The sequence below is a fragment of the Dipteris shenzhenensis genome, chromosome 15 (genome assembly GCF_047967505.1).
Source record: "Dipteris shenzhenensis isolate YYH24624 ecotype China chromosome 15, Dip_SZ_1.0, whole genome shotgun sequence".
In the NCBI taxonomy this organism is placed as follows: Eukaryota; Viridiplantae; Streptophyta; class Polypodiopsida; order Gleicheniales; family Dipteridaceae; genus Dipteris; species Dipteris shenzhenensis.
Window position 1 is genome coordinate 55,175,302 of NC_141610.1, and position 13,770 is coordinate 55,189,071.

Sequence of the window (13,770 nt, forward strand, 5' to 3'; positions counted from 1 at the left end):
GATGTGGTACAGATGCTTTCCCCCGGATCATCCGTGAGAGCATAAGGATCTGCAGGCGCTCCACCCATGTACACTCTATATCTAAGATGTCAGGTCCCTAACAAGGGCTGCCATACATACCGGCTGGTCAGACCAAGGAGTCGAAGAGAAGAGCCTTGGTCCGAGGGTCCTAGAAGTGGGAGTGGAAGCATTGTCCCTCTAGCCGAGCTAGTGAGGCGTATCCCCTGCTCAGTCTGGCCTGCATCGTTGGTCTCATCGTGAAGACCGGGCCGGAGAAGATGACCCCCAAGTAAGTGTATGAGGATACGGTCTCAACTGGTGACCCACCGAAAGTGAATTGCTTCCGGTGCATGTTTGCTCGAGAGGTGTTAAAGATCATGACCTTGGTCTTGCCAAGGTTGATCTCCAAATCATGGGATAAACAAAAAGCCTGCAGTGCATCCAGGTGTCGCTGGAGCCCCTCGGGTGTGGACGACAAGAGTGCCACGTCATCTGCATAAAGAAGAATCCTGATGATGATCCTGGCAAGTGAGCAACCGATCCCTCCAGAAGTGCCCATGGAAATCTCTAGCTCGTCGATGTAGAGGCCAAACAGGGTTGGTGATAAGGGACAACCCTGTTTGACCCCTATGGTGCTCAAGATCTCGTCTGTACATCCTGCACCTGTCCGAACTCGGCCTGAAACTCTCTCATAAAGTGCCATGACTGCCCAGATGATCTCCTGGTCAAACCCTAGTGCCTGTAGGCGTGTGATGAGTTGAGCTCGAGGTACTATGTCAAAGGCTTTGCGAAAATCCACAAAGCAGCAATATACCTTCTCCTTCCATGATCTGGCCTCTATGACACTCCTGAGTGTGAGTATGTGATCCATAGTCCCATGGTCTCGCTTGAAACCAGCCTGACCCTCTGCTCTGAGCCTTCTCATCTCTGCGGACAGGCTGACCGACGCATCCAATACTGCTGCATAGATCTTGGACATCACATGTCCAATCATGATAGTCGTGTAGTTACTCGGGTCCATGGGATCCCCTGTCTTGTGGATGGGGGTGATGGTATTGAGTGTATAGTTACGGGAAACGCGCGTTTCAGGAGAAAAAATAGGCGAAACGGCGTTTCGGGGTTGATTTGGAACAGAAACGGCGTTTCTGTGGGAAATGTTTCCCTCTGGGGGAAACGGCGCGTTTCCCCGTTTCACCCCTTGGGGAAACGTTTCTCCGGAGGAGAAACGCGCCGTTTTTGCCTGCAAACCCTGACAAAACAAAAAAATTCCTACGTAGCGTGTCACTTTTGTCGCCGCCTGTTCGCCGCTCCTTCCTTGCTTGCTGCTTCCCGTTTTTGTGTCCTCCCCAGTGCCCAAGGCTCAAGCCTCAAGCCTCAAGCCGTGTCCTCCCAAGTGCCCAAGGCTCAAGCCTCAAGTGCCCTCAGCCTTCAGCCCTCTCTTCACTCTTGTCCTCCACGGTGCGCAGGCCCAAAGGCCCCTTCGATCTCGTGTGAAGGTAAGCCCCTTGCTGACGTGGCGTTTCCCCGTTTCAGCCCTTTCAAAAAAACCCGAAACGTTTCCATTTCCCCCCTTGCCGTTTTCGTTTCCGTTTTCATTTCCCGTAACTATGATTGAGTGTCCAAGTACGGGGGAAACCAAGCCAAACATTGTCATTGAATAGCTTTGCTAGGATCGGGGCTAACGTGTCGATCCCAGATGCGATAAACTCAATGCATAGCCCCTCGTGGTTCTTAGCTTGGCGATTGTGCAGTTTCAATGGCACGTCCTTGACTCCCCCTCTGGTGAACAACGTGCAAGTGGTGGGGCGAGGTGTGTGTATGAGATTTGGAGTAGGATGGTGTGGGACATCATAAAGATGGCGTTCATACGTGTGCCAAACTCTCGTGTCGGTGAGGGGTGATGGAGACCTACGCTCAAGGAATCTCCGCTGAAAAGCCTTAGAGTTGTTGCTGTACAAGATGTTCAGCAGCTCCTCATTTCGACGAAGAAATGCCTGCTTCTTCCGACGTACGAGACATTGGTACTTGTGTACCGTGTCTGGTGTGTTCGGGAGGTGACACCTGGTTTCAAGTCGGACTTGTCAGGGAGAAGCCTTGCACTCCGGATCATACCAATTGTTGCAAGGTAGAGAACCAAGAGGTGGTGGTCTAGTGGACCGTGTGGTGTGGGGAAAGACTTGGAGGGCAGGCTCGTGGATTGTGCGACTAAGCAGGGCAGCATGGTCCTCTATGAGTGGTATGTGATCAATGTAGGTTAGGAGTCTATTTAGGCGTCTAGAGTAGGCAGGGGAGAGGCTGTGATCAAAGTGTATGTCGTGGTAGGTGTTGTGCATCATATGTGGTGTGTGTGGTGTGGCTAAGCGTGAGGTGGCGATAGTGAAGAATAGGTATGTGTGAGCAGCTCCTGGAGGGAGTGGTGCTACGGTGAAGTCGGTGATACGTGAGGTGAAGGTAGGGGATCCCATGATGGAATCAACTACACTAGTGCCGCCCCCATGTGGGAAGCAAGTAAAACCACTTGAGGAGGGCCATAGGTAAAGCCCGTTGTAGATGATGAGATCATGGATCCTGCCCAAGTCAAGGAGCGCGTGTCCATATGGTGTAACAGGCTCGTGTCGGTCCAATGAGATCCTGGTCATACCTGCTCCGTCTAGGTCCATGTCTGGTAGCATGATAGAGTCATCTCGGAAGTCCAGGAGTGGTGCCTGGCGCGTGCTCGTCGTGGCGTTGAAGTCTCCAACAAGGAGAACTTCGCCGGGAGCTGAACGGTCTAGGATATCCGGATGTAAGGGTGCATATGGCGAAGTCTCATCTTCCTCTCGTGCAACTCTGGTAAAGTGGGATGTGTCTGGCGGGAAGTAGCATGCTGCTATGAAAAGGTCACGAGTGGCCGTGCGTCAGGTCCGGATCCACATGAATCGGGAGTGTGCGTCCTTCCTCTCAATGGAGATGGCTCCAGCGAGGGAAGACCTATACAATACTGCAACCCTGCCTGATCCTCGAATTCCTCCTGTATCCCTCGTCTCATCCCTGAAGGTTGACTCCCATGTGAAGCCACTGACTATCGGTGGACGCTCTGGGCTCTGGTATGTCTCCGTGTAAAAAACTATGTCTCGTCCTGTGTAAGATTCCGAGAAGTTCCCTGGATCTGACCATAAGGTACCATTACAGTTCCAAATGGTGCAGTCTAGGGTCTCGGAAACCTGAGTCACATAGGCCCCATCCCCCTAGGGGGCACGGGGGTGGGAGCCCGACGGGTGTCAGTCAACAACCTACCATCTCGGACCACGGCCCATTTCCCCTCCTTGCGAGCAACATCCCGCTGTTGGAGAAGAACTCATCACTCCTCAATCTGTAGTGGTGTCAAATCCTTTCCATGGAAAGTGGGGTGCCCTCGTAGAGTGGCTCAACGTCGTAGTGTCTCTAGTAAGAGCATGTGAATCTCTGAAGTGGATGACTAGGGGCTGCTCTGGATTGGGGTCTCTCCCAACACGCCATGCTCCCTCTATGCTATGGTCCGAGGACCCGCATGGTGGTGGTCACAAAGGTGATCGCCTCCTCCATGGGCATCGTCGTGGTGCTGGTGCTGTCTCGCGTGATCCCTCGTATCCGGATGTTGAGGATACTTACGGAGGCGACGAGGCTTGGCCACACCACGAGACACCTCTCAGAGCAGGATCACAGAGTTCTTCCCATTGAGTGATATTGATCGTCCAGTCTCTAGCTGCAGACATGACAGAGACTCCGACCTGATGATCACAACACGACACACGAGGCATCGAGGGGACACATAGATCACTCTGGGGGACCTCCCGTCATTGTTTAGACTCGGGACACGTCCCACGAGAGTTACGGTGGCTCTGGTCTTGCGTCGAGTCTCCTCTAGGAGAACGAGACGCACGGCACCCCTCGACAGACGCCAGCGCCTCATCACCGGCTACGCACCAGCCAAGGCGACATGACATACGGAGGATTCTGCTCCGGTCCAGTCTTTTTCCTTTTCATTGTCACACCTAGATGTATTTGACTATGTATGATCAGACTTAGGACTCAACACGGGTGATGATGCTCGTTTAGTAGCTCCACCCTTACTGTGGTTTGTATCAGGCTTTCTTTCAGTCTCATAGACCCATCGGTGTTTCGAAGACTAATATAAAATTTCTTTCTTTCTTTCTTTCTTTCTCCTTTCCCGTTCGCTGCTGCTCCGCTTGCTCTCCCCTCCTCCGCCTGCTCATTGCTCCTTCGCCTGCCCGCTCGTTGCAGCTCCTCCTTTGGCTGCCTCTCCACCTCCGCCTCCGGCTGCCTCTCCACCTCCGGCTGCCCCTCCGCTTGCAGCCCCGCAGCTCGGCCTGCAACCCCGTGCCCCCGACGGCCCTCCCGTGTCTGCAGCCCAGCGTCCCTTGCTCCATCCACCCACTCCCCAGGCATTGACTTTGAGGAGACTTTTGCCCCCACTTCCAAGATCACTACTATTCACATTGTTATTGCCTTTGCTGCCCAGTTTCATTGGGAGGTACATCAGCTTGTATCAATACAACTTTCCTATATGGGCATTTGCAAGAAGAGGTCTATGTTGCCCTACCTACTGGCTTTGAGGTTGAAGGTTCTGAAAGCAAGGTATGCCGCTTAGAGAAATCCCTCTATGGATTGAAGAAGGCACCTCGGGCTTGGTATTCCAGGATACATGCTCATTTGCTTACACTTGGCTTTCAGAATAGCCCTCTTGCGGCTAGTCTTTACATCCGCAAGAGTGAGACAGATTTGCTGATTTTAGTACTCTATGTGGGTGACAAGCTTGTGACTGGGACACATGATGAGCAAATTGCAGCTTTTAAGCTTGACTTGCAGAAGACGTTTGCTAGTTTGATCTTGGTCTTTTGCATTACTATCTGGGCATTCAATTTGCTAGCAGTAGGGGGGGCATTTTGATGTCACAATCCGAGTATATTGGACAGCTTTTGTAGCGTTTTCAGTTTGAGGATTGCAAGCCAATATCCATATCATTAGAGACTGGTTTTCACTTCTCTTCTGAGGATGGCAACGGTGCATGTGATGTTACCCTGTATCAGTAGGCAGTTGATTGTTTGATTTATTTATGCCATACTAGACCCCATCTTCAATAGAAGCTGTCTCACTTGAGTCATGCTCTCTAGATGACATTTTCGGCTCTTCTTATAGACTTGCACATGCCTTTGTGGATACTTCATGGGAGATTCTATCGAGCATATTCCGTGGCTTACTTGGAGATTTAGATGCACAGCCATAGATGGTGCTTAAGACACATTGGCCAATATTTGGACAAATACCGTAGACACCTTGGTGGCCATTTGGGGAGTATGCAAGGGTCTTTATAGGCATCCTCTACCAGGAGGACTGTCTTCCTAAGGGAGTGGAGTGGCTCCTTGATCTTTTCGGGATCCTCCATAGGGTTGATGTGGCACTTTCAGCCTCAACCTTGGATTTTTTCTAGCTTTCTTACAAAAGTTTGATTGCCCTATTAGGGTGTTTGTTTTCTCATGCCTTGCATGATGTACTCCTCCATTGAGCTTTGCCGTTGGTTTCATACTTAATGATAGAAGTCTTTTCTTTTCAAGATAAAAAGAACTTAATAGAAGTCTTGGCCACACAAAAAAAAGTCAAAGAATGGAAGGCCCTTGGAGTGATTGGGTGCATCAATCCACTCCGATAAAGCCAAAGCCTCTAAATAGCAAGGGAAAAGTCCTCCTGATTGGGCCAACATACCAGCTGGTAGCACATAAGCAATGCTCCACATGGCCTGGAAGTATGACCTGCTGCTCAAGATTTACATTAAAAGGTACATCCTGATCCACTATGAAGACTATGGTGTCTCCACTTCTACCCCACAAAATCCCAATGACTTGCAAAGGAATACCGGTGCCTGAAAAAGCTTCCATCTGTCTAATGGGTTGATGCCTTTTTTTGATGACACATTCTTCATGACTCACTATAACAACATAGGGGTATGATGACAATGGTCTCTTTTTGATCGTCCGGACTGCATAGCGGAGACTAAATGTGCTACATGGGACTTCAATTAACAAGACAATGTGCCGAGGTGCATCTAATGCTACAAAAGGTGTGCCTTGATGCTTTTCATTAGAGAGGCCAAGTTGTATATGCTCTCTTTTTGAGAAGCATCTATGCTGCTTTGACCTTGCTGAGGTTCCCTGTAAGGACCTCTTTAAAATGAGTTGTTGCTTCATTGCTGGGCGAAATCACAAGAATTGCTATGGGAGTGTGACAATATCTTGCTGTACCTTTATATCGGGAATTTCCAACCATGTGTGTTATGCTATTTCCACATCACTCATTTGTAGGTCGCTTTTCCCAAGGAGTATATACATGACGTATGTAAGCACATAGCTTGATGTTCTTTTAAAGAAATTCATGTTAAAACATGCTCTTCTTTATTTTCTCTCTATTGAAGGAGTGAGGATACTGGTAAAGCAGGCATTATATCTGCAGATCGTTGAGCAATATGATAGTTGATTCGTCTTTGTGTGTGATGATACTTTTGTATTGATCATTTATGCTGAAAAAAATTAACTTCAACACATAAAAGTGCGTGTTATGTTGTTTTTTTGTGTAAGTGTGCTTTCATTATAATTTCATAGTTTTAGAATACACCATGCTGTCGGTTAATATTTCATGTTGATTGCAGTGTTTTTCTTTTTGACGTATCTGCTCAGACCACAACTTGCTTCTGGAACAAGGACATACTTGGTGCTCATCTGTGAACTTCATTTTGGAACTTTGTACTTACTACAATTGGATCTTATATCTTCTCAAGTGACGGATCAAAACACTTGGATGATTCGAATGCTTTCGTTGCTGGGTGAGTTGGACTGTTATACACTGTTCTACTTGTTTGCTGCAATTTTTACTAGCATGCCTTCAAAGGAAGAGTCGAGGATGGGAGGGGGACCTGTAACAGAGGGAAAAGAGGTCATAGAGGGGGAGTCGACATGGAGAAGTGTTGTTACTTGGTTGTACATTTGCAGATGCATCTTCTTGCCAATGCATTTTATTGCTTTTATTGTGGTATAAGGGAAACTTGGGAGGAAGGGTAAATGGAAAGAAAGTCTAGGATAGGGGTGCATGGGTGCCTGTTTTTGATCCATGGGAGTGTCAAGCAATTTAGAACTATTTAAGTCAAGGAATACTTTATGCTTGTCATACATTATGGGATAAATGGGGATAAAGGTCAAGATGTACTTCTCTATTAGTATGGACTTAGTTTTGATGTTATAATTCTACTCTGATTTAGAATGTCCGGGTATCTAAATGAAAAGTCAGGTTTGTTTAAACTACAATCCTTCCAACATCAATTGCTTGTATTAATATTGAGTGTTATATTGCTTCCCATTTATGCTTCCATTGCTTCAGCTTGCCATCTATGGTTCATGTAATTAAAGACATGGCTGCTTAATTGTAGAGAGTTGCCAAAAGTATTATTTACCTCAAACTCTTGGACTGTGCTTATTGGTTGGGCTATGTCCCCCATGGATTGGATAATTTCCTCATGGGTTGTAAACTCGAGTCCTGGTCACTGCCATGAATTATGGCTGCGAATGTACGATGCAGGGGCTGTACAGGGATGTACGATGCTGGAACTGTACGGCAGAAGCAGTACGGAACTGCGTGTATGGGCAGGCTGGAGTTGTACGGCGTGGAGGTCCTGCACGGCAAGTGAAAGCTGTTTAGACAAAGACCTATAGTATGGACGACAATGTAGAGATGTGCAGTATGGAACTGCCGTACAGATGTACGTCAGGCTGCGTAGTAGGCTGTACGGCTGACGAGTAGGATGGTGTGAGCAGCTAGAGCATTGTCAGGCTCTAATACCAAATGTGAGAATGGAGAGAGGAAGAGGTGAGAGCAGGAGAGCAAGAGTGAGAGAGCAAGAGAGAGTTGAATAGAAAAGGATAAGAAAGCTTACAAGATTGGGGGTTTTGTCTTAGTGACAAAACCTAACCAACCCACTAACTGTGGTTAGGGGGAAAAGCCTCTAAATGGGGGAAAACTGCCCCTAACCCACTTATTGGTCATACATTGGTCACTGCCATGAATTATGGCTATAATTCCAACAATAGGGTCTTTACAAACCGTCACTTTCTTTGTATTTCCAACTGTGCAATTCATTTTAGTTTTCTCAAGCTTTCTCCGTATTAGAGCTATGAGTAGAAGCAACTTTTTGACAAATTTACCTTTGGCTGCCAAAGGTTGGTCATTTCCATGACCTCATCGCATTGATTGCTTTTTGGCTTCTTTGGGCTGCTGCAGTTGTTGCTACTATAGCAACAAGTCTTACCCCCACAGATGGAAGAATAGCAGTAGGAACAACAATTGCAACTGCCTGAAGAAGACAAAAAGAAACCTGAGAAATTACCCAGATGGTACACAAAGACAATGGAGGAGACAGCCAACCAAGTTATAGTAGCTAAAGGAGATTGAAAATGCAGCCCTTATGATGCATGTGTTACATAATGATGATCCTTGGAGTTTTCCTCAGGTAGACAAGGGTGTTCTTTGGAGCATGCCATGAAACATGAAATCGATGCTTTTGTCAAGCGTAACACTTGGGAACTGGCTGACCTTCCAGCTAGAAAGAACGTGGTAGGTGTAAGTGGGTTGCAAAAAGAAAGTCAAAGTAGATGGATTCATTGACAAGTACAAGGCAAGACTAGTTTCCAAAGGGTGGCCCACGAAGAGGGGGGTAGATTTTATAGACTTTTACAATTGCAAAGTTGACCATTGTAAGAACAATGCTATCCATGACAGCACACTTCTCAATGTGGTAGATAGATTTCAAAGCATCTTTCTTAAATAGATAATTGGATGAGGAAGTCTATATATTGTAGCCACCGGAATGGCACTGCTTGGTCGGTCCTTCCCTCTTCTATCCCCCTCCCCTCTTCGGGATGTCTTCTTCCTATACTGCCACAAGAGGCTCTTGCCCCATTCTGCTCCGTCTATGGGGCTTAATGCCCTCAGCCCCTCTGAGGGGATTCTGGCAGCCACACAAGGGCATTCGATGCCCTTTTTAGGTCTGCTGCAAGCCTGCCCCCTATTTTCGCTTGTTTTAGGGACTTTTCCTCCAAATTTCATCATTCAGCCATGCCCCCTCAATGCGCAAACAGCTTCCTCAAGCCATATGATCACTTTTTACTAAATATATTTTTTATTGTTTCTACCTACTCCCCCTTCTCCTTCCTTTGTCCTTTTTCCTCTTTTTTCTCGTGTTAGTAGGTGGCGGTCTTGTTGGACAAAGGGGTAGGGTTTGAGAAGGTGACCTTTTGCTTTGGCCAAGAGGGGCTCATATTGTAGCACCCTAGATGCCCTCAGCCATCCAGATCTCCATCTCCCCAAGCAGGTATATACATCTATTTTGCCCCTACAAGATTTGACAATGGTGGAACGCATGTTGGCCTTACCCCCATGATGACATCCAAGGTGTCACCATCTATGGAAAGGGGTTTTTTTCTGCTCCAAATTAGTTTCTTAGAAACCACCCTATTGGAGCAAAGCCTAGTTAACCTTTGACCTCCTTTGGTTTTCCTTATCTCTTGGTACCATGGTTTTACAGTGGATGATATGGAGACAACGAGGCAGTCAACACAACGAGCCCAAGAGCAACAATTTGTTGAAGTGGTAGAAAAATCAAGCAAGCAAAGAAAGAATCTAAGTATCCCATAAAATAATTGCTTGAAGTAGAAAGTATACAAAAGGGGGTGATGTGTCACATTTCTTGAAATTGAGTTGTCCAAAGTTAACGACTATACTAATGTTTGGCAATTACCTTGGGGGGTCATTCATAACATGTAACATAGCCCTTTAGTGCACTGAGGGCTATTTTTTTAATGGGGGGACCTACATGCTGTTTATCTACATGAGGGGATTATAAAATAGCAACTTAATGTAATCTATATATGTAGATTCATGAAGGAAGTTTGAAAATGTAAACACGTATAGGTGTTTAACCAATTACATGAGAATGAATAGGTGTAATTTTTAACCTATGCTTGCTTGCACATGCTTTATAGACAATGTCTTCTCGCTCCTTGTTATGGGAAACCTTGTTGTTAATTTGGTACAACAAGTTGGCAAAAAATTCACAAAATTTATATTCTGATGCACACAACTTTTTTACATGGTGCAAAAAGGCATGATATTCACTTAAATCATGCCTTGTCATTTGATTTGATATGTAACATTATGCCATTTGTTTTTGATAATCAAAAGATGCAAGGATGTTAAAAACTCGTGTTTTGGGCCAAAAAAACCAAACCTTGACAACTCGCAAGATCACATCCCTGTATCTTTTGATTTACAAGTCCAAATGGGGTCATGTTACATATCAAATCAAATGGCAAGGGAAGATTTAGATGATTATCATGTCTTTTTGCACTGTCTAGTAAAATTTCAATTACCAAAATATGATTTTGTGGTCAATTTGTTGCATTGGTTGGATTAAGTGAAAGAATTGTTTCAAGAGTGAAGCTATATTAGAGTAGGAAGGAGCAAATGTCTTTGTTTTCGGAGTTGCCATGGTGGCTTGCGTAGATTGGTGTGCCTCGGAACTAAGGTTAACCCCCTAAAGCTGAGCCAGGGGATCAGCTCAGCTCGGGGTGTATCTACGCTGTTTCTACCTGCTGCGAAAACCCCCCCTCTATCGGCGGCGCCTTCCCCTGTTCCTGCTCCTGTCACCGCGGTGCCCTCCCTCCCTTGATATTGTTGTCGCGCTGGTTGCGTTGGTGGCGGTGCGCTGACTGTGTGTTGGCCTGTGGTCGCGCATTGGGCTGGCCTGGCCTGTGGCCGCGCTTGCCTGGCCCGAGGCTTGTGGCCTGGCCTGTTAAGTGGAGAGGGTAGGAGAGGCTAGGCGGAGAGGGAAGAGCTTGGTGCAATACCAAGGTTCAAACTACTTCAAACATAGCTGTCTACTAATCCCCAAGAGAGAGCTTATTGTGCAATACATAAAAACTAGCCTATAGTGCATATCATCATTATGTGAGTGTGAATATATAGTGCTACTTTTTTATGGCAACATGCTAGAATTGGGAACCCATAAAGTAAAATGTCAACTATACATGATCATAAATGATAAAAATATAGAACCATGACTGAATAAGTATGTCCACTCTTCACTAGCATGGAATGGACATGGCATAGGCATCGCACAGCCTATCCGAGTAAAGATATGTTGCATCTGCATCATACTGATGCACCATACATGGCACAACACCTCAAAGTCGAATCCATGAAGAATATGGCATAGCGTCGCCATAGAAATCAGCCAAGAAACTCAAAAGAATGTGCTCAAGCACTGAATATAACACTGTATCTACATCATGATTATCCATTGGCTGAATGAGAGCCATAGCTACATCCTGCAAAAGAGAGTGACATGAAAAATCTACATTAATCAGCTTTATCTCTGTCATGCACTGGCATGCATAAGGATGGCCTTCAAGAAACATATGTGGTTGAGACATGAGAACATTCTCATCAAAGAATACAAACACAGAACCGTAAGTGTATCATATCCATCAATATGAGCATGGAAAAATAAATAAATCCCATCATGCTTAGCTGAATAAGAAACCATAATATGGATAGGCGAATCAGTCCCATCATGCTTCATAAAATAATGGGATATACCCTCCATTACGTAGAAAGATCAATCAATATGGTTCCCATCATGCATGGGACACACACCATTAACCATTATCATGAGAAATGATTACTGAAATCTAAAAATTGTCTGAAACTTGAATCCTAAATCTCCAAATTTATCCATGGTAATCTGCATGTTTTGCATTTCCATAAACTGAATTCTGAGTACTTCCATGACATGTTCTGAAGTCAGCAACGCTTAATATTCTGTTTTCTAGAAATTTTCAACTAAATGTTACGACACATTTTCCATATTTTCCTGAACTTTTGAATTGTAAGAACAACATTTTGACTTACAGAAATAGCTTCCTGAGTTGAGAAAACAGTTTCATATCCCATACAAACAGCAAGATCAACAAAACCTGTACACCTGCCTGCATTGCTACAGCTTGCAAAAATTCAGACATTAGGAACTTAAGAACCACACAATCATAAATTTTAGAGTGCAATTCTTTGAGTTCAGGTTCATCATCTTCAAGTACTCTTACTGCAAGTAACTCAGTTTCAGTTACTTATTGAAATTCAGATTTATCGTTTTGCCATTGAGTCTCCATACAAAGAATTCTCTTGGTATCCACCTTGCAAATAAGGAAAGTACTACACCCATCATACTTGCAGAAGATCACCTAAAGTTTTTGCACTTAAGATCCAACTCTTGAATTGATGATTTGGACTTCCAATACAATAATCAAACTTCCAAGACCAATGGCTTGGCAATTCCACTACAAGTTTGGAAAAAAAAACTCAACCAATCCTTGTTGTCATCAACATAAGCAATGGAAACAAATCGAACCTCAGCTTCTCGATCTTGTCCTATTTCAGAAACTTTATGGTCATATCTGAACTGTTTAAAGCCATCAGCCTCATGACTAGAGAAATAGAAATTATGCTGTGTGTCAACAGTGGCATCATGTGCATCTGAAGGGCCCACATAAGAGAGTGCATCAACCACATGGTTTGCATCCGCAGAGACATTGTCTTTTCATAAACAAGAAGGAACATCTGTCTAACATCATGAAGAGAGGATGAAATGGCCCAAAATAATACGAAGTTGGTGCCGCACTAAAGTCCCCTACTTGCTCTTGGTTTTGCCCACCCTTTGGGACGGAAAATAGGACCTGAAAATGCTCAGGGATGGGCTGCAAAACTGTTGTAAATGAGCTGAAAATGGCAAGAAACACTCCTTGAAAGACATCCAACACTGTTGTAAATGCTCAGGGATTGGCTGCAAAACTGCTGTAAATTAGCTGAAAATGGCAAGAAACACTCCTTGAAAGACATCCAACACTTTCCCTTCCAAATATACCACATGATCCACAAGATAATTTATTACAACTATACGTTGCACATATACTTGTTGAAAATCCATGAAACCTGACTTGGAATGAGCAACATGAATTTTCCCTTTGCTATGCATACCAGAGTTCAGCTTGCATCTCCTTGCTCTGCCTATACCTTCCTTTATAACCTCAGCTTCATTTGGTATTACTTTCTACATTATTGCATTCACTTTTACACATGTTGACATTTCTGATTCATCATTGCCATCCATTGCATGCTGTGAATTGAAGGATCTGATAGGATAGAGAGAGTGCAGGTAGCAAAGGGTCGCAGAAGAACACCCGTCACGTGAAACTTGGATTATCCAAAACTAAAGAGTACAAGGTACAAATACCTACCTAGGGCTAAGTGTCCTAGGTGTAACATAGGACTAAGTGTCCTATGTGGCCTAAAAGACACTAACACTATAAGTGTCTTTATTTATGCCTACAAGGCACATACCATGGCCTATAGGGCATCACTAGAACCACCAGAGGATGGCCTACAAACCCCCCTCCATGGGATGAGCTGAAGTACTCTGGAAACGTCTCAGAATACGTGGTATTTTCTAGTCATGGTGGCACATGTTCATCCAAAAGGATATAGCCACCTATGAATGTACAAGGGATGTCAGATCATGTAACAAAGGGAACCAAGTGTAAAGCCTGTCAAAAGACTTCGAACTTGGGACGAGGAAGTGCCTTTGTAAACATATCTGCTATGTTGTCCTCTGTGGGAAGATAGGACAACTCTATG

At 45.1% G+C, this 13,770-nt stretch overlaps 1 protein-coding gene across 2 annotated transcripts in view; it reads left to right on the forward strand.

Annotated features, from left to right (window-relative positions):
• LOC147894011 (piezo-type mechanosensitive ion channel component) overlaps positions 1 to 13,770 on the forward strand; it is a 202,489-nt gene that overhangs the window by 93,223 nt on the left and 95,496 nt on the right. For both annotated transcript variants that reach the window (XM_087386640.1, XM_087386641.1), the window contains exon 12: positions 6,683 to 6,856. In XM_087386640.1, the coding sequence (XP_087242766.1) occupies positions 6,683 to 6,856 (174 nt within the window). The remainder of the gene's footprint in view (positions 1 to 6,682; positions 6,857 to 13,770) is intronic.